The sequence below is a fragment of the Lonchura striata genome, chromosome 3, assembly GCF_046129695.1.
Source record: "Lonchura striata isolate bLonStr1 chromosome 3, bLonStr1.mat, whole genome shotgun sequence".
Classification (NCBI taxonomy): domain Eukaryota; kingdom Metazoa; phylum Chordata; class Aves; order Passeriformes; family Estrildidae; genus Lonchura; species Lonchura striata.
Window position 1 is genome coordinate 49,456,966 of NC_134605.1, and position 22,179 is coordinate 49,479,144.

At 36.7% G+C, this 22,179-nt stretch overlaps 1 protein-coding gene across 5 annotated transcripts in view; it reads left to right on the forward strand.

The window, feature by feature from the left end:
• EPM2A (EPM2A glucan phosphatase, laforin) overlaps positions 1-21,969 on the forward strand; it is a 35,724-nt gene extending 13,755 nt beyond the window's left edge. For all 5 annotated transcript variants that reach the window (XM_021527004.2, XM_031504344.2, XM_031504342.2 and 2 more), the window contains exons 3-4: positions 18,482-18,723; positions 20,135-21,969. In XM_021527004.2, coding sequence (XP_021382679.1) covers positions 18,482-18,723; positions 20,135-20,415 — 523 coding nt within the window. In that variant the 3' untranslated portion in view covers positions 20,416-21,969. The remainder of the gene's footprint in view (positions 1-18,481; positions 18,724-20,134) is intronic.
• Positions 21,970-22,179: the final 210 nt, after the last annotated feature.

A 22,179-nucleotide genomic window follows, 5' to 3' on the forward strand; every position in this document is an offset into this window, starting at 1 on the left:
TTTTGCAGCTTATAATAAAGCAGCCCAAATATACTAGCTATTTTAGATTTTGTTGTTGTTGTTTGCAGAGCAGATGAAGTGAGCTGATGAAAATGCCTTTAATTTGCAATGGATTTATTGATTCAGAGGAGTACTATGAAGATTAATTTTTTTTTTAATACCCCATATACCCTCCATACTCCCCAAAGCAAAACCAAAACTCAAACAGAAGCAAAAAGCTAGTCCTTCTGCCTGTACAGCTAAATCTCATAGTATGATCACATCATGGTTTTCCAGCTAACATTACCTTTTTCCATGCTGTACTAAAGGCAGCAGTGCTTCAGGGAACATTATGACCACATATTCTGAGTCTTGTCACCACTTGTAGGATCTTTACAGTGGTGGAGGTTGGAAAGAAGTGATTTATCAATGAAAGCTTTTGATGTGAGCTCATCCTCTATGTTACTCCACTTAATAGGGCTGCCATGTGTGAATTAGTGAGAAAGGAAGGTTTTCCTCTGTCAAAGCAGGTTCCCACATGAGCCCTGGGACTCCTTTTATTTATCCTCTGTTGAATCACAAACAATTGCTCTGAGCTTTGTTGCCATCTTACTTCTTTATAAAACATGAGCTTCTTCTTTATCTGGGCTGCAGCAGGATGAGAAGAGCCTTCCTCTGGCTGGGACCAAAACCAATTTTGAGCTATGTTGAGGCTGACAACAGTGCTCTGAGGAATCAGATTTTTCTTATTTGATGTAGATGTATCACTCATAATTTAGTGAACTTACATTTAAACTTACATTTAGAGAACTCATTTTGTTTGTCATTCAGGTAGGAGAGTATATAATATGGTTTTTAAGCACAGCAGGATTTGAACTAATTTCTTGTAAATGTGAAGTGGAGCTTTCCCATAGCTAAAAGTCATGACTGATACCTTCATGGCATTAACATTCACTTTGTTTGGAGATGTAATGACACCTTTAACCAAAATCTGATTCAGGAAAAATAATCCAAAATAAAAATTCAGTTTGTCTTTTGTGCTAGATATTACTGCAATAAGATGCCTTCAAATTTCAGGAAAGTTCTTAGGATGAAATAATTTTCCACAGTAAATTAGAGTTATTGTAATCTTTTCTGAGAGAAGATGACTTCAGAAAATTTGTGAATCTGGGCCATATTATCTCTGTTTCAGTTCCATCTGTGAAAAGCAGAAGTTCCTCATTTGTAGATGTATTATACCTTATTGTTTATATAAAAACATCTGCATTTCTCAGAATGGCATTACATAAGAGCAAGAGAGGGAATGATGCCTGAAATTACAAAATACTTTAATAATATATTGAAGGCAATGATGCTTGATTGCAGAATTAGGTGTTATGGAAATGAATATCTCTGATAGGAAAAGCCATCTAGTTAGTTTCCTATTTCCCAGCTAATTTTAGGTGTGTGCTTTTTGTGAGTCATATTTCTTAAATCTGACAAAGAAAAATAATTTTTACATGCCTTTCGTGTAAAATGCCGATAAACTGAAATGTGTAAGTGAATTCCTTAGACAACAACCTCTCTAACTGTGGTATTGTATGGCTGTTAAACATTTTGGAGGAAAATATACAATTAGGAATCCACAATCAGGGGAGTCACTACATGAGAGTAGCCATGGGTCCTGACAACAATTTGTTGAGGCACAGGTTTCTTTAGTACCTTTTTTGCATTTTATGTATATATGCCATTAAATATTAATATCACATGTTCATGTTTATGGAGTGATTGGGAAACTGACAAATGTGTTACTATCATCAGTGGGGTTTTTCCTTAAGACAAAATTAAGGTAATGATAAAAGAAAATTTACTCTTATGCTTGGAAATATTATTTTTGTTTCTCAATGGTTGCAAATGAAACATAACTTATGATGTAGTATTTACAAATGGTTTGTGGCTTGTTGGTGAGACAGGTTCCTACAACACTGCCAGTAATATAAGTTATAACCTAAGTTAGGTGTTGAGTGGGAATGATCAGGAGAGTCACACAAGATGGGTGTTCCAGCTTTGTAGTAAATGGTGATGTAGAGCACAGAATTTCTTTCTATGGGAAAAATGAGCATTTACTTGATTGATATGAATCTTTAATTAGGTGGTAAACAAGAACTTTGTTGAGTATATTTGGTTCAGTATGAAATTAGAATTATCTTTGTAGAAGATAAGAGAGAGCACTTTTATTTTTTAGTCTTTAATTCCTCTTTTTACTGGTTGTAACTCATTCACAAAATAAAATGCCTTTCTATTTTAAATATAATTATTTTCTATTTTTTTATTACTGAATTGTAAAAAGGGCTTTAAAGAGTAAGCTGTCACAAAAATCCCCTAGAGTGCAGTGACATGTGCTACTGTAATAGAAAGCTGCACTGATGTTTTATGCCTACATTATGAATTAGGAGAAGAGGTGATGATGTCTACAGAGATTACCATAATTAACATTAAAAGCTGAGAGCTAACTGTCCCCTGTGCCTAAAGCATGCTTGTGATAGTAGAGAAAAGAATAAGAAATAATGAGCTCTGGAACAAAATTCATTGTTTGTGTTCTAGTAAAATAGTCCTGATCAAAAGGATTTAACATCAATAAGATCTCGTCCTTTGATTTCAGTACTTGGGTCTCTAACTGTGAAGTTATCTGGTCATTTTTTACATTAAGTAATGAAAATATTCTAAGGCACATTCTTTGGTCTGTTTATCCCATAAACTAGGATATCTGGCTACTCCTTTGAATCGTTTCATTGTACTGAGCTATAGTCTGAAACTAATATATATTGGAACCATAAAAGGGAATCACCTTTTATAGAACAGTTCAAAGGTTAATTCTATTTCTGTCCTTTGTGTCTTCATTTTTTTTCTACGTCACCCCCAGCTGGAGCTGTGAAATGCTTTTACTGCCCTCTGTTATGAAGAAAATGGGTTTCAAATGAGTGTAAGAAGTGACATTTAAGCAATTTTTTATTTAAGTTCTTGAAAGTGAAGAGAGGGTGTGAGGCAACAGGAGCAAGAGTGCAAAGACAAATTATAAGGGTAGAATTCTATTTGGTTTTAGTTTTCGTTTTTGGTTTTAGTTTTGGTTTTAGTATTTGTTTTCATGTATTTAATTTGGGCGATCTCTGTATTGGGTAACAAATGCATTTTTCTTCCACATTTGTTGTCCATCCAAAGAAAAAGCTTCTCCTTTTGTGAACTCCCCACACTGTGCCCTACATAATAATGGCTAAAACCAGGAAAAATTATTCTATTTTTCCAGGTATTATGATCTTGCTTAGGCAGGATGGCACTTAGCTGGCATAGCCCAAGCCAGGCTATTGTTGAGTTAGTTACAAATTTCAGTCTTGTGAACTGTGAACAGAAATAGGGTTAGGATGTGCCAGCAGTGCAGTCACATGCCATGAAGTTGAATACTGTGGATGAACTAGATGGCAGGAACTCTCTTTTCAGTTATTTTGATTTTTTTGAGTATTAGCAAAAGGCTGCTGCCAGCACAGCTCTGGTTCTCTTGCTGTTACCTACTGAGCACCCAAAAGGAATTTGACATGGAAACCCTGGATGTCACTCATTTCTAATTGCATTTCTTGTGAGTGCCAAGGTGGAAAGGGAAATCTACCTTTAGAAAAGGTGATTATGCCAGTAGAAAAAAAAAGTCACACGGCTTCTAGATTAAAGATTTTTACATGACTGTCATCAGCATTTGAAGTCCCAGTATACTTCTACCTACAGTGACTGGTCTGTTAAACCTGATGAATTAGCTAGCAGGCTGCCAAGTTTGTTACCGCCTTCAGAGGCTGAGGGACACAAATTTTTGGCTAGGCTTTGGGATGAAGTTGAAGTAATATCTGATAAACAGTACACTACCTATGTGAATAAGCTACAGGAAATCCTAGCATGGTGTCTGGTAAGTCTTGTGAGTGTTTTAAGGAGGTTTTTTCCTGTAGTCTTCTTTACCATCCTGCCATTCATATGTGGTTTTGGCAATGTCTGTTTGAGAATTTTTTAATTAGAAAGATCATTGGAATGAGTATTTCATTACTAAAATGGCAGCAGAGTCTGGCTGTTGATTAGATGATGAGACCTTTAATCAGTTGGCCAGTAATGGGTAATAGTTACTTAAAACACTGTTGCTCTTTAAAATGGATCTTTTCATTGTGTGCCTCTGCACAAAATTATTTCCTTACTTCTTAAGAAAAACTTACAATTCTGTGTCCTTCTGGGAGAAAAAAAACAGAAGGAAGATTGGGAACCCTCTGTGGAAAAACCTGGAGGAGTAAACGTAGTTCTGTTTTTCTCTGTGGGATATAACAGAAAAATGTTGCTAGTCCAGTAAGTATGAATTTTATGTGGGGTATCACTGTTAGGGAGCAGAAACTATTGTTGCTTCTAATTTCTCTGTGTGTTTTACTGTGTCTCCCTGCCGCTTGTCCATATTTTTTCTGGAGGTTTTCAGTCCTTTTTCCTGCCTCTTTACTCTTTAACATTCAGGCTGTCAGCAAGGGAGTAAAGCTCTGTCTCCATTGGAAAGCAATTTGCTGGTGTTGCTGGCTGTGAATGAAATTGAGTGAGATTGTGAAATCCTGGGCAATTTAGCTCACAGCTGGGATGACAAGGAAGGGGCAGTGTCACTCTTTCACTGAAGATGATGTTCCAGTTGTCTTGCAGATATTTATTTCCTCCTAGCTTTTACATGCATTTATTAGGTGCCAGGTAATTGCTGGCATTTCTTAATGCAGTTTATCCAAACATACCAGAACTCTTTCTGAAAAGCAGAGATTGTGCACACATTCTAATTGCTATTTAGCTTGCCAGGAGGGAGTAAATTCAGATTTCTGGTTGTTGTTGGGAAAACTTCACTAACACAATTCCATAAGTTACACCTGGTGAACCTGTTGAACCAGGGATGTGTGTTTGCAGAGTAAACCCTCTCTGCCTTCCCTTCCTGTGATTTTTTTGCAGGCACAGCTCCTAGGGCAGATTGGCCCAGTCAGCCTCTTACAGAAAAAAGTCTCAGACCAAGAGAGTTTACTCCCCAAATGTGAAAAGTGATACCATCAGATGTTTTATTACCACCACTGGTGCCCAGTGTATATATATTTCCAAAAGAGGTGATCTGAAAGTCAAAAAAAATCTGAAATAAACAACTGCATAGTTATTTTAAATGAAATGGGAAAAACGTTAAAGATACTTCATTCAAAACACTAGCAAACTGTAGCTATTAAGTTATGATTCTACCTCCAAATTGAATAATTTTTGTAAATGCTGAGAGGTAGAAATGCAAGTTTGCATGCTTTTCATGTTTAAATGCTCTAGATATTTACAAGATCATTTAAAAAATGAACCTCCATATGAAAATATGGAGAGTCCTACTTAAAGGATAAAACATTTTTTATTAGAAAGGAAACTGGAATATAGCTCTAGTTCTTTTGAAGCGTGTCTCACAAACATAAGTATTTTATTTCTCAAGACTAAATAGAGATTATCCAATTGTTGATGTATTTTCCCATATATAATTTTCTCTCAGTAAGGAAAAAAATAGAACAACAGAGAAATGAACTGTATTTGTCTTCCCAGGGAACATATTAAGAGGCTGAATGGAAAATTTGTTCCCTCCTTTAATGCTTGTACTTTGGGAAATTTAATTTCAGGGAGTCAGGTACATAATCCCTGCTGTTGTTCAGAAGTTTAATGTGCGTCCTCCCATGAACTGTGATAAAAATTGAGTCAAGTGTCATAGACATTGCCAAGATTTAAGAAATGTGTATTTCTTCTTTATTGGTTCAGTAGACAGCATGGTTTATAAGTCTAAATGAAATGTCTTTTTTCTTTGATGTGAAAAACCCAGTAATAGAATATATGATTTTAAGCATAAAGAGGATAAAGGCAAAAATATGCATTTCAGTTTTAATACAGACACAAGAAAATGTGGAATATATATAAAAAATTACTATTTGAATAGATGGTTGCTTACTTTCTCCCTTTCTCCCCTTTCCTTCCCTCCTCTTCCCTCCCACCCATCAGCTGTGGGTCAGCAACAAGGCTCTCTATGACTGTCATTCAATTCAGGGGCTGGATGCTGGGCACTAGTACAAGGGGATGGATGTTGATGTACTTCTAGAGACTTTTCTTCTTTAATTATTATTTTTTAGTTTAACTAACTTCTCCAGGACTGCCTTTTAAAAGCACTTCAGAACAGTTCTATCCAGTGCCATCATTTTCCCAAGGTGATGATCTGATAAGGAGGATATGCAGCTTCCCTAACAAGATAATTTCTCTAATGTTCCTTCTTTCTGTGGTCCAGCTGCCAGCTTGAAGGGTTGGCTGTGTGCAGACCTGTCCTAAAGAATGTTAAATACTGCTTTCACTGCAGAAGACTGAATTTCTCAGCTTCCTTGTAATAATGAGTTGCTTCAATCTGGTGAGATAAAAGGAGGAAAAAGCTTCTCAAATGTATCTGGTAATAAGGTTATCCAGTGTGTTTAACAAATGTACAAAGTCAAGCTTCAGCTGATAATGTAAACACATTTAAACAAACTTTAGTAGCAGTAAGTCACTTAGAAATATTTGTTCAAATGCTTGAAATTTCAATTTCCAATCAGGTTCAATGATACTGCTAGGAAAAGAAAGACATCTGAAAGAAAAAAAAGGAGACATTTTTAAAAAATAGAGAACCCCATGTAATTCATCTCAGTTTTTGCACTCCAATAAAAACTGCAGCATTCATTGTTCATAAATTTAACTCTTATTATTTTTTCCCATTTTATCATCCAATACTTCTTCAAGACTTTCCACTATACTTTATAGTTTTGTGTTAAAAAGGTTCTCTAGGTTCTTCTGGGGCCTCTTAGTACCTCCATTACCATCCCAGCCTCAACCTTTGATGTTGGCTACTCATCCACCAGGGTTATTAATCTTATGTTTAGAATCCACAAATCAGGTACATTATCTAAAATGAAGTTTTCTGACAATAATTTTTTGGTAGCACTATATACATGTTCCTTTTTTTGACTTTGCTGTGAGAACACCTTATTTTAGATGTTTATGTAACTGATGTGGTGAGGTCAATCCCATTTTTCTCCATATTTCTAAGATGTTTCACCCAGCCTGTGCTGTTCTGTCAGCATGTATCTGTCTTTAAAATTCAAATAAAGGAACTAATGTGTGTTTATAAATTCTGGATAAATTGGAATGAACATGGATACAGAGCTCATCAAGGCTGTTTTCAGATGGTACTGCAGGGGATGAATGTACATTTTTCTCTGACTGTTGGAGTTCTGAGAGATTCCATTATTTTGTACATGTGAATATGGTGCCATGTGGATCACAAGGCCACCTAGCAATAATCTGTGCTGCTTTGCAATTATGCAATTTTCATTAATATGTACTTGTTTCTGAAGCATTGGAATGTATTTCCATTGGACCTGAAATGCTACATTTTGATAACTGGATTAATCTTTTATTGTTTTCCCAATCTAGATTCCTAACCAGCTGCTCTGAAAGAAGACTAAATACATTTTCACTAATGATTCATGAATCTTATCAGGCACTAACCTAAAGTTCATTTGTAGCAGTTCAAGTCGATTTTGTTGAGGTGATTTAACATATAGGTGCCAGCAGTGGCATCATCCCCATTGCTAAGCATTAATGTTAGAAATTCTCATTTCTAATGCCAAGAGATTCATGGTTTATTGCAGTTTGGCTGAGTTTAGCAGCCTGTTGTTTTTGTGTTTCCGGGTAGTTGTTCTAATTCAAAACAAATGGGAATGTTGGCAATCTAACAGAGACATATGTAGGAACTAACCATTGGCAATCATGGTTGCAGGAGACAAGATTCTTTAATTGGAGCATTTAGGCATCAATGCTCACAAGCCAATTTCCAAGTTGTTCAGTACAAGCCTTGGAACCTGATTCTCTTCTCAGGCTGTATTTTTGTAATTGGCACCCTGTGTCCTTTCAGAGAATGTTTATAAATTTAAAGTGCGAGAAGAGTTATTCCTTACAAAGGCAAATCTTGCTTTCTGCTACATACAGTGTGCTCCTTAGGTGTGGCAGCAGCTCTCTGGCTACAGAGAGAGGCACACAACTTTCCCAGGCATTGTCCTGAGGAAGGCTGTGAGAAGATCAGAAAAAAGAATGATAAACAATTCTTATCTTCACTTGCTGCACCTGTTGTTGTAAACATGTGGAATGTGTTATGGAGATTTGTTTACCAAAGGGTGATTTCTTAATTGGCCAATGGAGATGGTGTTTTAATTGAAGGAACAATTAGGTAAATTGTATCAGACTGGTTTCTTAATAAGTATAGTGTAATAAAGTGATTGATCAGCCTGCTGGAATCATGGAGTCAATGCTAATTATTACCTGGCCGGGGACGCCCTGCTAGGACACTTAGGCATCCATTGGAACCTTGTGAGAATGTTTGAAAATAAATTTTGGCCAAGTCCTGTAAGGCTAGATCTGGACACTCTGTCCTCCAAGGCATTGGTGTGCTTGTGAATAATTTCTTTATCTTCACAGTAGAAATTCATAGAAAAATGTGACATAAAATAAAATATTTCACTTTGAATACAGGGAGAATAACATTTAATCTTCCACATTTCAGTTTTGGCTATGTGGATAAAGTCTTATGTGACCACATTACTTTAGATCATATCTAGACTAGAGACAAAATAGATTATAAGAATGTATAAGAGGTAAAATAATTTGCTTTAAGCTTTTTAATGGAATGAAGTGAAGAAGGGAGAAGATTTTATGTTGTGGGTCTTTTCACTGTATAGTTTTGGATGTACTGCGAGGTTGATAACAGCAATTCCACTGAACTTATTGGAGTATGTGAGTTTAGTTTATAGACAAAATTAGATAAATTTAATCTATTATGGTGTCTGGAGAACAAATATGCAACAAAAGAGAGTGGTTTCCACAGGATATGTAACTTTTATGCCTCTGGAGTTGAAGCAAATTAAATTGGCTTGAAAGGAACTCTGTGCTACCATAGTTTGACTGCTTCTGGTGCTTGGGATAGACAGCATAGTTTAATGAAGACTAAGAAAGAGGATCTATTACTATTTGTAAAAGACATTAAGGAATTACTACAAAGGGGGAAGAAAAATTATTGAAATTGAACCTTCCTTAAGATCAAATGGATACTAATTGCTTCTGAATGAATTTAGAGTGTAAATTAGAACAAGGTTTCTGTCATCAAAGGAATGATGTCTGAATTCTGGTGTGACCTTTCAAATAGGGCAGGAAGGACAAAGAGCCTAAATTATTTCAAGATGGAGCTTGATAAATGAATATAGGTAGTGATTCCAGAAATGGAAATTAAAGTTTATGATTATAGTATCATAGATCATAGGCTCAAAGAGACCTCAGAAAGTATCCAGTCCATTTCCATGCCCCAACTTAATCTCAATTACATTTAAATCATTTCAGGTTTATCCAGCCTGATCTAAAATATGATCTCATCTTAGTGATGAGACTCTGTAGGCCTGTTAGTCTCCCATTAAATTACCTCACTATTCCAACCATTAAAAAGCTTTACTAATCCCAATTTAAGTCTTCTGAGTGCAATTCAAGTTAATTTCTTCTTGTTCTCCCCACAGAAGACTTGAAGAACAAATTAGTATCCTGCCCCTCTATAGCCCTTTAATATATGCTTGGAAACTATTTTTTTCCCAGAATCAGAGTGGTTGACTTTGGAATATCTTACTATATTCATTCTGATATTAGTCCTTGGATCTTTCAGTCTTTTCTCTGAAAACTTGTATTTTAGAACTCTGTTTGTTCTGGCACTCGCTGCTGAGTTCTCCAGGTGTCTCCCTTCATTTTTCTTGATGATGGTCTACCAGTACTGAATGCAACAGAACGATTATTTTGTGACTTTCAAGCATAGTGGTTCTGCTTATCCAAGTATTATTGCCATTTTTGCAGTGTGGGATGTGGTTTACTTCTACATGTTTTCATCCAGTAAGTTCCCTGCTGTGGCAGGATACAGGATGCTAGGAATGTTCTTAATCTCTGCATCTGTCCTTATGAGTTGTTTTTTGTAAGTTTCTTTTAATAAAGCTCTTATGCTTCTTGTAAGGGAAAGTTTGGGGATTGCTGTGGAAGGGGAAAATGGGCCATAAAGAGAAAATTTTCTGGATCTGTAGACTAAAGTCATACGTGACTAATTCTTCTCATGTGGATTTTTTTATCCTGGTGAATTCAAAGCCGGACAATCCTGAAGCACACACAGAATGCACTGGGAGGTTGTGAAAGAGAAGACAGCAAAACACTGGAACCACTTTGTAACCGAGTGTCTGGGTAATACTGTATTTCAGTTACAGGTTTGATATTATTCTTACCTGCTTTACTTTTATCACGTTGTCAGCTTGAGGTCAAATTATGGCTTATTATTATATTAATGGCTTATTTGCTTGGCATATCAGTAAATGAGGTAGTTTTATGCCACAGATTTGTGAACATGGAATAAATAAGATACTACTAAGCATAAGACTCAGAATTCAAGGGCTTGAGAAATGAGAAACTCTGCATATTCTAAGCTGCAAAAGTGTTGTTCTAAAGTGATAAAAGCAGGTGTTTCTTTCTACATTCCAAGTCTGCTCCCATGTGAGAAGCTAGATAAGTAGTTCAAATTACATCTAAGAAGAAAATTTGCCAGACCTTAATTGCTTTTCATCAGAGTTCCAAATAAGGAGGAGTAAAAAATCCACCTTGGAGCTACATTGTAACCTGTTTAATTCTCCTCATTTAAAGCCCTAAGGTAGAAATCTTAACTTCACAATAAACTGTACTCTTTCAGTGGTAAAGCATAACAAATTTATAAACAATGACTTGTGCTCCTTCTACATTTGGCATTTAGGTAAGAACAATTTTTTGTTCAAGAATATAAGTAGCTTCTACAAGGTCTGCAGTTGTGTCATTTCAGTAGGATATAGTTTTATCATTAATCAGTGCTTTTCTCTGGTGGCTTCTGCTAAGGTTATGGCCATTTATTTCATCTTTTCTTGATGAGAGTGATCTTATTGAGCCTGTTTATTCTATCTTGGAGTTAGACCATAGCATCATCAAACCTTTCTGTCCTGGTCTGGCCACTAGTACTTGACTCTATGCTGGGAAATCAAGTGCATCTGACTTGTTCCCAGTCAATGCTGCTTAAGTCAGGCCTCTCACCATGACGGGTCCATCAATTTGTCTTCTGCAAGGAGACTTTATCAGTAAATCAAGAGAAGTAGGGATTAAGACCACAGTTTTTCACCCTTGTGCTCTATGCAATATGCAATGAAATGCGTGTCACAACCCCCCAGTCCTACATTATTATTTCATTGGGCTGAGAGATCTTTCTGTCCTTTGTTTAAATAGACTATAGTAAAACAAAATTCCTGTACAAGACCAAACAAGGGACTCTTCTGTTTTGATATCTGTCCATTCTGTCTGTATTTTGGAGGAAGAGACAAGACTAAAAAAATATTTTAAAAATGTTGCTATTTTTCTCATCTCTTGGTAGTTGCTTTATAGGTGAAGCTATATGGAATTTGATATTTGTTATGCTTTTTGTTTAGATAAAGCCAGTTGGTTTGCCCTTCTCATATATATTATCTTTAAACAGTTGTTAAATTCCCTCTTAAGAATGTTAAATCCTTAGTCTGTTCTCATTTGAAAGTATTTTCACAAAAAATATCTGGAATCTACTGTATTTTGAATATTTTCATTTTTTGTATCTTTCTTGATACAATAAAATATTAAAAAGTTTGAAATTTGAGTGCATAGAATAGGAGCAGTGATTTTTTAGACCATTACTACAAATTTTCTGTTACTTGCAGTTCACTTCTTGGTACAGGCTCATATTTCCACTTTGATCTCTTTATGCTTTCACTAAGTATCACTACAAGCAGGTACTGTTTCCCTTTCTATTTGATTATAGTTAGTTTAAAACACAGTGATGTAGATGTGAGATTATTTATTCTGGGACATATTGCTGAGATGCTTTCAACTGTGAATCTCATCTGCTCCTTTGCTGCATATTCATTTAGTTTAATTTGACACCACTGGCAATTGAAACTAATAATGGTTTGGGCAAACTTTAGTCTCTCCTTGCTGAGTAGGTTCATCTGTTTGGAAAGATCTTAACTTGAAATAGGAATCCCATGTTGAATATAGGTCAGCAATGACATGCTGTAGAAGAACTGCCAGGGAACTTTAAAGAGGGATAAAGCCTTTGAAGCACAAGAAGTAAGTAATCTTTGGTTCTTCTCAGAAATGTACTCTTTTTTAGTAGTGGGCATAACATATTCAAAAAGAGAGAGTCCAAAGGCAAACAAGAGTGATCAGATCTTTCAATATATGACAAGCATGTGTGTGTACCTGTGAAGAATGGAGAGCTGTCTTGGAGTGTGTTAGTAATTCAGAGATAAATAAAAGGGTTTTACGGAGTGGAAGGAAATCATCTGTTCTTTGTGTCTATTGTGGAGACAAGAAAGTGTGTCTATGACCTGTGACTGCACTATTCATATTGGAAAAAGAAATTTTTTTCTGAGGTGAGGATAGTAATCAGCATGTTTTCTACATATCAAAGAATATTTGAACATGCTCAGATCTTCCACTGGAGAACAGAATTTGGTAATCTGAAAATTATTCTCTGACTGTGAATGCATTTCAGGGCATTAGACAGCAATCTAAGTAATGTTTCCAGATTGCTCTGACAAAAGTTACAGGAACCTCATCTGGTTTCTAGGAAGTGCTCACTGTCACAGGTTCAGAGAAGAGAACAAGGAAGGCCTGGAAGAGAGATGTCTAATTTGGTACTTCAGGGAAGGCACACACAGACCTATGAATAAGCTTCTATATGTTAGAAGGATGCCACAGGCAAAAGAAGGAGCACATGCAGGATGATAGTTCTGGGTCATCATAATCCAGTGGTGCTGCCATTTAAAGTGATGTGCCTTGTCACAAGGCAGAGAATATAGAAAAGATGAAAGAGCATCTCAGCTATAGCTGAGGATTTCCTATATTCTCATTTTGAATATGCCCAAAGCAATACTTCTGGAAATCTCTTTTTTGTGTCATATGAGGCAGGGAACAGACATCTGGTCTTTGAACTAGTTTAAATTTGGCTGAAAGTTGAACATTTCTGTGAAGCTTTTGGTTCAGGCAGATCATAATTTTAGATTAAAAATCCACCTTATAAAAAAATTCTGAATGAGTTCCTACTCCAATGCCATCAGGAGAGGAAATAGGAGTGCAGTGTAATTGGAAACAGTCTCTAGCAGTTCAAGTGCTGCAAAAATCGTCTGTAACTGAGTTGTACTTCAGGCCTATATTCCCTTTGGGCTGCTTGCTTGTAGTGGTACCAGGGAAATAGCACTACACTGGTGCAAAAAACCACTCTGTATCCCTAGAAGCAGCACAAAATGCTGGGGGTAAATTGACTGAATTATATACATTGCTCTTCTGGGAATGCAGAGTAAGTTTTACTGCAAGTTCCATGTGCTGTGGTTGCATGCTATACCTTTAGGAAATAAGAGTCTTGAGGGAGGACAGAGTCAATTTAATCATTATTTTGCTTGCTGTTTCAGCTAAACTGCTCTGTTTTGTTATATGTGTATTTTAGTACTTATCTTGCAGTCATCAGATGCTTAATGGGATCTAAGGAAGTCTGGTGTAGAAAAGTGGAGTGCAAGCTTTAACACAGGCTACCCCTTCATCTGGTACTGAGGGATGATTCATCACTTTTCATTTAAAATAATAGAGTGGACCTTGTTCAAAAATATCACTGGTATAAACAAATGGCATTGTTGATGGATCATTCTTGCTAATAACCAATGACAAATACCCTGCTTAGTTTGGCAAAGTCCTCTTTTTTAATCAAAGCTGGCAACTATCAGGATAAAAGGACACCTGTCAGTACCTGATAGATATTCTTATGAAATGTGTTCCTAAAGTGCCAAATCCTATCCTTTTCTATAAGAACTGTAACTCTTTGAGTGTTGATTAATTTTCAGGTAGATTCTAAGACGCCTTCTTTTAGCACACTGATGATTGGTCAGATGTGGAAGCAGTACCTGAGTCATCCCAGCTTGCAAGTCAGCATTTTAAGGAAATTTCAATTTAGGATCTGTTTGTCTCAAAGCATTATCAGCAAAAGTAAAACTGGAGCTGCTGAGGAAGCAGAGTATACATTGGTGTCATGGAGGAAGAGCTGACTGCCTGATGCAATAACCAGGTGTCTTCCCCTAGGTCAGGTCACCTTCCCTGGAAATCAAATCCCTACAATTACAGTTGCTGGGCTGCTTTTGTACTGTACTAAGATTGAGATGTATGGTGTGTCATGCTTTGTGAACCAGCCTGAGAATTAGTCTGCACCATTAAAAAGTAAGTTTCACAGTGCTAATTTTTCATTGCCTCAGACTAATTTTTTCCATAGGGATGGGAAGACATACATATGCATAGCATACACATTGATTAAATGGAATGCATTTGCTATTTTAGATGTATTCATTCTGAATTGTTATATATAATATAACAATGTTATATATAATTCACTCTGAATTGCCGTTTTAATACAGGCTCTCAGGGTCCTGGGGGAAAGCCAACAAACACAATGTATGTCTAGATCATTAAAAATAATTTAAGAGTGCTGGAAAAGAAATGTACAAGTGTTTGCAGGGTGTTCCATATTTACTCTGTGGTAATGATAAATAATTGTTGGTTTTCTCAGTTTATAGGTCAAAAAGCAGGTTTTAAATATGTCAGCCTTCAGTCTGGGCTCTGTAAAAATAAACTAAATGACATTTGCCTAACATTTAGTCTTTGTTACCACAACTTCAAGCTTCTCACATTAATTCATCCATTGGACCCCTAAAAGTCCCCTTAATGTTGGTAAATCTTGTACCCATACTATTGGTGGAGGGCTGAAGTGTAGGGCAGGCTGAAAGTAGCTGACAGAAAGTACCTATAAAGAAAGGGCTCATAGACAATATTCAAGTCTTAATCTCAGAAGATCACTAAATATCCTTGATATTTAAATCGCTCTAGGTGATTTCTTCATTGATAAACTGTCTCTGACTGAATTGACCATGTATTCTGGGGCCAAACAGGCCCCAGATGCACAGAGTACATCTTTGATGCACGGAGTAAAGATGTACATTGTCAAAGTGCCATTTTTATATTAAAGCAAAGTTTCAAGTAGAATTCTGCTAAAACACTGTCCTGTTTTGATATTTTGGGAACATCAAAGGGGTTTGGCTGAAAAGATTAAAGGTCTATTGATCACTAATAATTTCCTAATATTTTTTATGTGCTTAGGGATCACATAATCTGCTGCTGGAATAAACCCATGTGAGCTGAAAAGCAGTGGCTGTCAGAGAGCTCAGATCACTTTAGAGGGGAATGTAAAGGAACTTTCTTTCCCATGCCAAATAGTCTTGTGGCTAAAATCTAGCTACCTACTGAACTTCAGTGGCAACATAAAGAAGGGCCACATTGAAAAAGAAAACTAAAGGTTATATCATTAAAGAAAGAGATGTAAAAATGAAATTATCACATTCTTGCATAATGAATCCTCAGCATAATGAAGGCCTCAGGAGGGCTATCAAAAAAATCTATATATAAAATATAGCTGCTAAACTCTCCCTTAGTCTCTGAACTCACACATGCACTAACCCCTTTTATTCCTTCCTTCTGATGTCAGAAAAAGGTAATGTTTGGACTAGATAAAGCCAAATAGATATATAGGTACTATGCAGTAGGATTATCCTAGAACTTTTACCTAAATTGGCTGACGGGAAACCTCTGCAGTACTGTTTTCTGCATAGTAAAAAGGCAGTAAAGCCTTGGCCAACAAAACTAAGAATTACAGTTATTTCTAGGTGGGTAGATAAGGGGCTTATAGACCAAGGTCAAGGCTACATCTTGATCCTCTCAAAGGCTAAACTTTAGGACTTGATCATAAAATTAATTCACAAGAATAGCCTGTCCTAAATACATCTCTTAGGTCATTCTCTGAATGCCTCCACTAGTTTAGTTAATTGTCGAGTGATTAAAGTGATAAAAATTTGGTAAACTCTTCAGATTGTTCAGTAAATGCAGTTAGTGTTGTGCAATACTGTTAGGCTGCAAGAACAAAATAAACAAATGGTCTGTATCCCAGGGGTCTTGCAGATAGCACAGCTATGATGTTCACCCATTAAAAAATCATTGGGGGAAAAAATTATAAAGCATTGGTTTGTCAGTAAGCAAGAGTACTACTCAGAATTTTATTTATCCCAGGAATGCTTTAGTCACTTTTAATTTAATCCGATCCTAGAAAACACACATTTTTTCCTCCCATCAAGGTAATTTAATGCATTAAATGTTTCACAAAGTATCAAGTGCATTACATATGTATGAGTCTCCAGGAAAGCCTTTGAAGGAAGGGTACTAATGTTCTTGTTCTTGAAATAATATCCTCATATTGTCACAAGTTATTAGTGATATTGCCATTTCTCTGTCCCAGGAATTGGGTTTTGTGGCCATTGCTCATCTCCAGCTATTTGTCAGAATCTGTTAGGGCACTGTAGCTTACATTCAGCACCTTGAAATGCTCTAATCATCGTGGCAGGTTCCTGTGGCAGAATCCTGACAGTGGTCACTCGCTCAGGTTAGGGTGGGGGCTGCTGTGGGGCTGGCACATGGGAAGGGGGGCAGTGAAGCAGTTTTTTCAGTGGACCTTTGCCCATCCCTCTGAGCAGTGGAAATGCTTGAGCTGGTTATGTTGGATTTTGGGCAATTCCTGAACATGTATGTGAAACAAAAATGAAGTCAAATTTTTAAAGTGATCTCACTGTTGGAACATGGTTGAAATTATTATTTGTTATGTAATAGGAATGTTTAAATTGGTCTCAGTTACCATATATTGAGATCAAGTGTTTTGTCCCATTGAAACAGGGGCTGTTAAGGCCAAAGGCTGTGTTTGTTTGGCTAGTATGCAACGCACCATGGAAACAATAAGTAATTGTTAAATTATAAATAATTATTATTTTAAAATAACAATAATTACAAACAGTAATTAGTTCTTCCTGGATCTGAATTTTTATTTTTGATAATATTGCGTGATTTAATAATTACAGTCAATGACAGGTCTTAATTAAATCCTAGTACCTATTACTGTGATGGTAAAATGGAAATAGCTACCTGATGATTTAAGAGTGGTTTATAGGTTCCTGAAAAAACATAAAACATTTCCTTATTTGTTGCTGAGGTTAAAATTGGGAAAGATCATAAGACATGCATGGCAGACATTTTATTTTTGAGGATTTTGCTTTTGTTGTAGATTTGCATTTAATAGTGTTTGCTATGTTTGCAGTTAGTAATGCTACAGATTTGTTGAAGTTAATAAGGTTTGCAAAGTTTTATGTTAAAAGCAGGGATATTTTGTTTAGTTTGTAGATTGCACGTTCAAAATCAAAGTTAATGGAAGCATAAATAAATTAAAGTAGATCCCTAATAATTTAGCATCTGAATTATCCATTGTAGATACCATCAGTTTAATTGCATGTGCATATTAAAACTCCTTATTTGAAAACCAGTTTCTAAATATTCAGTTTATAATGTCAACATCTGTTGAGGTATACAATAGTTTTATGATAATTAGCAATGGGAAAACCATAGAAGTCTTGAAGTTTGATTCAGATAAACAACCATATTTTTGGTACTTTCCCATCTTACATAAAGCTCTTGTTTTCCTGAAAAATTTCTGGTCCTTCAGGTCTTGAGGGAAGCTGTACATGTGTTGTGATTCTGTATTTGATTCCCACTAGACTGCAAGAGATGAGAGAAAAATTAGAAGAAAATGACTCATTAACTTTTAAATTTCATCACAGAAGGGCTGTTCAAAATGCTTTTTCCCTACTTCCCTCATTAGACTAGTAGCTAAAGAGTTGGAAGACTTCTTTATGTTTGACTTATTACTAAAGTAATGCAGATTTCGATCATGTGAATTCTTTATTTTTTTTGTTGGTTTTTTTTTTGGAAATATTTTTGTTTCGTTTTTTTGGTTGTTGTTTTGGTTTTTTTCCTGTGTGTATGTGCAAATTGCATGAATCTTCAGAGTTTTCTTATTTTAACCCCTGATTTAGTAAGCTTCTACTTCAAGCTTAGTGATGAATGATGCACTGAAGACCTGTGCTATAACGATGCTCTGAAATCTTTTCTCAGTACATCTGGCTCCTTGAGGTAGTCTAGGAGCTCGATCCCCAGCATCAGATATCACCTGTAACAAACTCAACTGTAACAAAATAAGTTGGAACGAAACAAGAAGTTTCTTACTGTCTGACATGAAAAGCCTGTGCTTAGCAGTGTTTGTGTGATGATGTCAAGCATCAGTGTCAGTGCTCCACTTCCAAACCTTGATGATGTCAAGGTTTGGAAGTGGAGCACTGCTGAACTTGGCAGTTTCCTTAAGATACTGTAATCAATCCCAATGTTTTCTCAATGCTAGGATTCTGCCAAACATCTGGCTGGGAAGTTGCCCTCGGCAGCTGGAGCACGTGACCATCAAGCTGAAGCATGAGCTGGGTGTTACAGCTGTGATGAACTTCCAGACTGAATCTGACATTGTTCAAAATTCCTGGGGCTGCAACCGCTACCCAGAACCCATGAGCCCTGAAATCCTCATGAAGCTGTATAAAGAAGAAGGTCTTGCCTATGTCTGGCTGCCAACTGCAGACATGAGCACTGAAGGTAATGCTCATGTCAGTCTTACAGTAAATTAATAGCAACAAACACTTTGAGTTACTAATCTGTCACTTTTGTGACAGTTGTGGGGGGAGGAATTCTGTGCACATTTTGCATGAAAATATAGCTGGAACACAAGTTATAGTTTCTTTGTGTGCTGTCTTTAACAAATTATTCATATTTTCTTGTAGTCAGAGAGATTATCTGAAGTACTTTGTGTATGGCAGTATTATTTGTATTTGAGTTTAAAGCCATCTGACATCAGTAACTGCTTGACTATTTTTACTTTCAGCTTCAGTTCAGCCTATATTATGAAAACATGCTGTGTAGGTGGAAGACTGCAAGTTTGAAGAGCAGGGCAACTTGCCACCTTTGCTGATTAAAAATGGAGAGACGATGCTGTGTTGTCTGCTATTCCCTTCCCAACAAACACTTTTTCTTTAACTGTAGTATCCCAGTCTGATGAAACTCCATAGTGACATTTATATAATAGTTTGCAATTAATTTAAAATACTCATAGCACCTGAGCTGTAACATCAATTACTAGTACTTTTAAGTCCTTGGTTGGAATGCTCAGTTCAAAGTCTTGTTTCCAGACAGAAGGTTAGAAAGTGAATGTGTTTTCAAGTGAGCAGCCTGCCACCAGAAGCAAGTGCTTTCAACACAGTGAAATACTACTACCCCAAACAGGTCACTGTCATATCAGCAACAGGACATCAGGGAAGACAGGAGACCTTAAAACAGGAATTTGAATGGGCTTAATGTCAGTGCTTTTATGTGCCATGAGGAAAAGTTGGGCTGTACTGTTTGCAGCTCTGTTTCCTGGACAGCCAGAAAGAAAGTATCAGAAAATATGGTATATTTATTCCTTTGGGAGTGAGAAAGTTTATTCTGTGTTGTTTGACTGTATGCTTAGAGAACAATGAAATCATAACAATTTTAAGTTGTACAGTAAAATGTTCTTCTGCTCTCCCTCCCTCACTTACTGAATTGGTGGCCTTCATTAAAATGTTTTGGAAATCAGCAGTATGTAGGTACCTTCACAAACCTCTGGTATTAAAAAGCAAATTTAATTTTTGGCTTGCTAACTTTAATGCCATATAAGTTGTGCTGTTCTCTATAATGTGCTGCCTTGTCTCAGTTCCTTTGAAAATGAATATGCCACACACATCTGATTTTATCAGAATTTAGAGAAGACTTGGGGCATTTTACTTAGAAATGTCTTAGAAACGACTTCTCTATTTAGCAGCATTGATCTGGTTCTATATTGCAACGAGAAAAAAACAAGTTAGCCTAGAAAGTCATTTGAGAAAAGAAAGAAAAAAGTGGAATATATCAGGTCTGCCATTATATTTCACAGTTCATCAGCCATTAACTTTGTCCAGTGCAAATGAATGTGCCTTGTTTTTAACCTTAGGAAGAATCCAGATGTTGCCACAAGCTGTCTGCCTCCTGCACGGGCTGCTGCAGAATGGACACACTGTCTATGTTCATTGCAATGCTGGTGTTGGCAGGTCTACAGCAGCTGTCAGTGGCTGGCTGAGGTACGTGATGGGATGGAGCCTGAGGAAAGTGCAGTACTTCTTGGCTTCCCGGAGACCAGCTGTCTATATAGATGAGGAAGCTCTGAATCGTGCTGAAGAAGATTTCTACCAGAAATTTGGGCATCTTCGTTCCTCATACCAAATAGAAGAGTAGAAAAGCAGCAGAAGAAAAGGAAGGCAAAGAGGAATCCTTAGATTTGAACCCCAAGGATTTAGAAATTTCTGTGACTTAGGCACTCACCTCTTCAGATTATAAGCTTCTTGTAAAAGTGATGAGAATTTTGTTTAAAAAGTGCCCTAGAGTTTTTAATTTGCTTTCTTTAAAGTGACATGATTCACATTTTCAAGCCTTTTGGTGCAATTATGAGACCCAGAAACTGCAAAGTGAAAGGAGATTTTCTTTTAACTACTTGCCTATAGGAATAGAAGTTTTAGGGCTTAAAACTAAAACTAAAGATGTGAGGTGGAATAGAGTTGGCAATAAAAACTGACAAGAAAGAAATACAAAGATTGACTGGATTAAGATTCAGGTTAGGATGGAGCAGACCATCATCAAAGCTGCTCAGTTATTTTAAGCAGGTATTAGATTGTTGCAGTGTTTTGTAGTAATTCTGTAGACAAGTGGTATTGATGAGAAAGACCAGAAGGAAATTGATTCTTCAATTCAGTGTTTAAAAACAAAAAACTAATGTCTAATGCAGCGAACTAAGATTTGCTCTTTGTCCATCTAGTTAATGTTACATATTATGAGCTCCAGCTGTATTCTTTTATGACATTGGGGTTATGCTGGGCTGTGACATGAAGAGAGGACAGAGCTCCAGCTGTGGCAGCCTTGCTTTGTTGTGGGGCAGGACCACCGTTTGTTACATTATCCTAGGCTGTGAGTTCTCTGAGTTGAAGCTGTGTTTTGCCCCTCTGGTCCATGCAGTGCTGTACAGGAGTTCCCTTAGGTGCCAAATCAGTCTGAGCAGTAACCACTGGGGTAAGACAGGACCTGTAGGAATGGTGTGGTGCATGACTGGCACCACAGCCTCTGGGCTGTTGGTCTAAATTAGTATCTTCAATACAGAAAAAGCCTGTCCTTGTGCAAGCAGTGGGTGTGTGTTAGGTTTAGCTGATTGAAGCTAATGCTGGGCTATCTCTGGGCTGAATGAAGTCAATACATTCCTCTATAGGAACAAAGAGCAACTCTGCAGAGGATGGTTTCTCAGGAGCTTAGCCCCAGTGTTAGCTTTGTGGGGATGATCCCTAATGTTTTCCATTGCTGCTTGGTCCCTTAGCTAAACTAAGCACCAACAGCTTTCAGTCCCACTCAGATGAAACCAATTTGATGTAGATTGAATTCAAGAGAGAAGAGAAAATTAAGGAAGAATAAACATTAAGAAACATAATTTCTGTAGGTTTATTCTTCAGTGAAATCTCATTTTTCCCAGCCAACTTGTTCCTCTAAAGATGTAGTCAGTGACAGAGTAGTTTAAGTAATAAATATTGATTTTCTGAGTATTTAATGGATAAACTATTGGATATGAACTGTTTATGGAGAATGTACAAATGATTATATTTTATTTATCCTATACTTCAATCATCTTGAAAAGAGAAATATTTATTTAAGTTATTCTATGTGTGGTTTTCATTTGAGACTTTTTGAAATAACACTGCCTCTTTAGAAAATGGATGAGAAAATAAAGACAAAATGACTATTCCAGCAGCCCATTTTGTCATGCCTCTTTGCGTCCCAATTTCACAAATAGCAAAAAGGGTCATAACCAGTATTTCGGTATAGTAGTGGAACCACCTCTGGTACCTTCAAAGACAAAAACAGTTGTTTCTTCTCCTAGCCCAGAGCAGAGAGAAGAGGGAGTGTGTAAGTGCTTCTGTCTATGCAAATGTGCAGAGCTACAGCTGCCTGCAGGAGTTA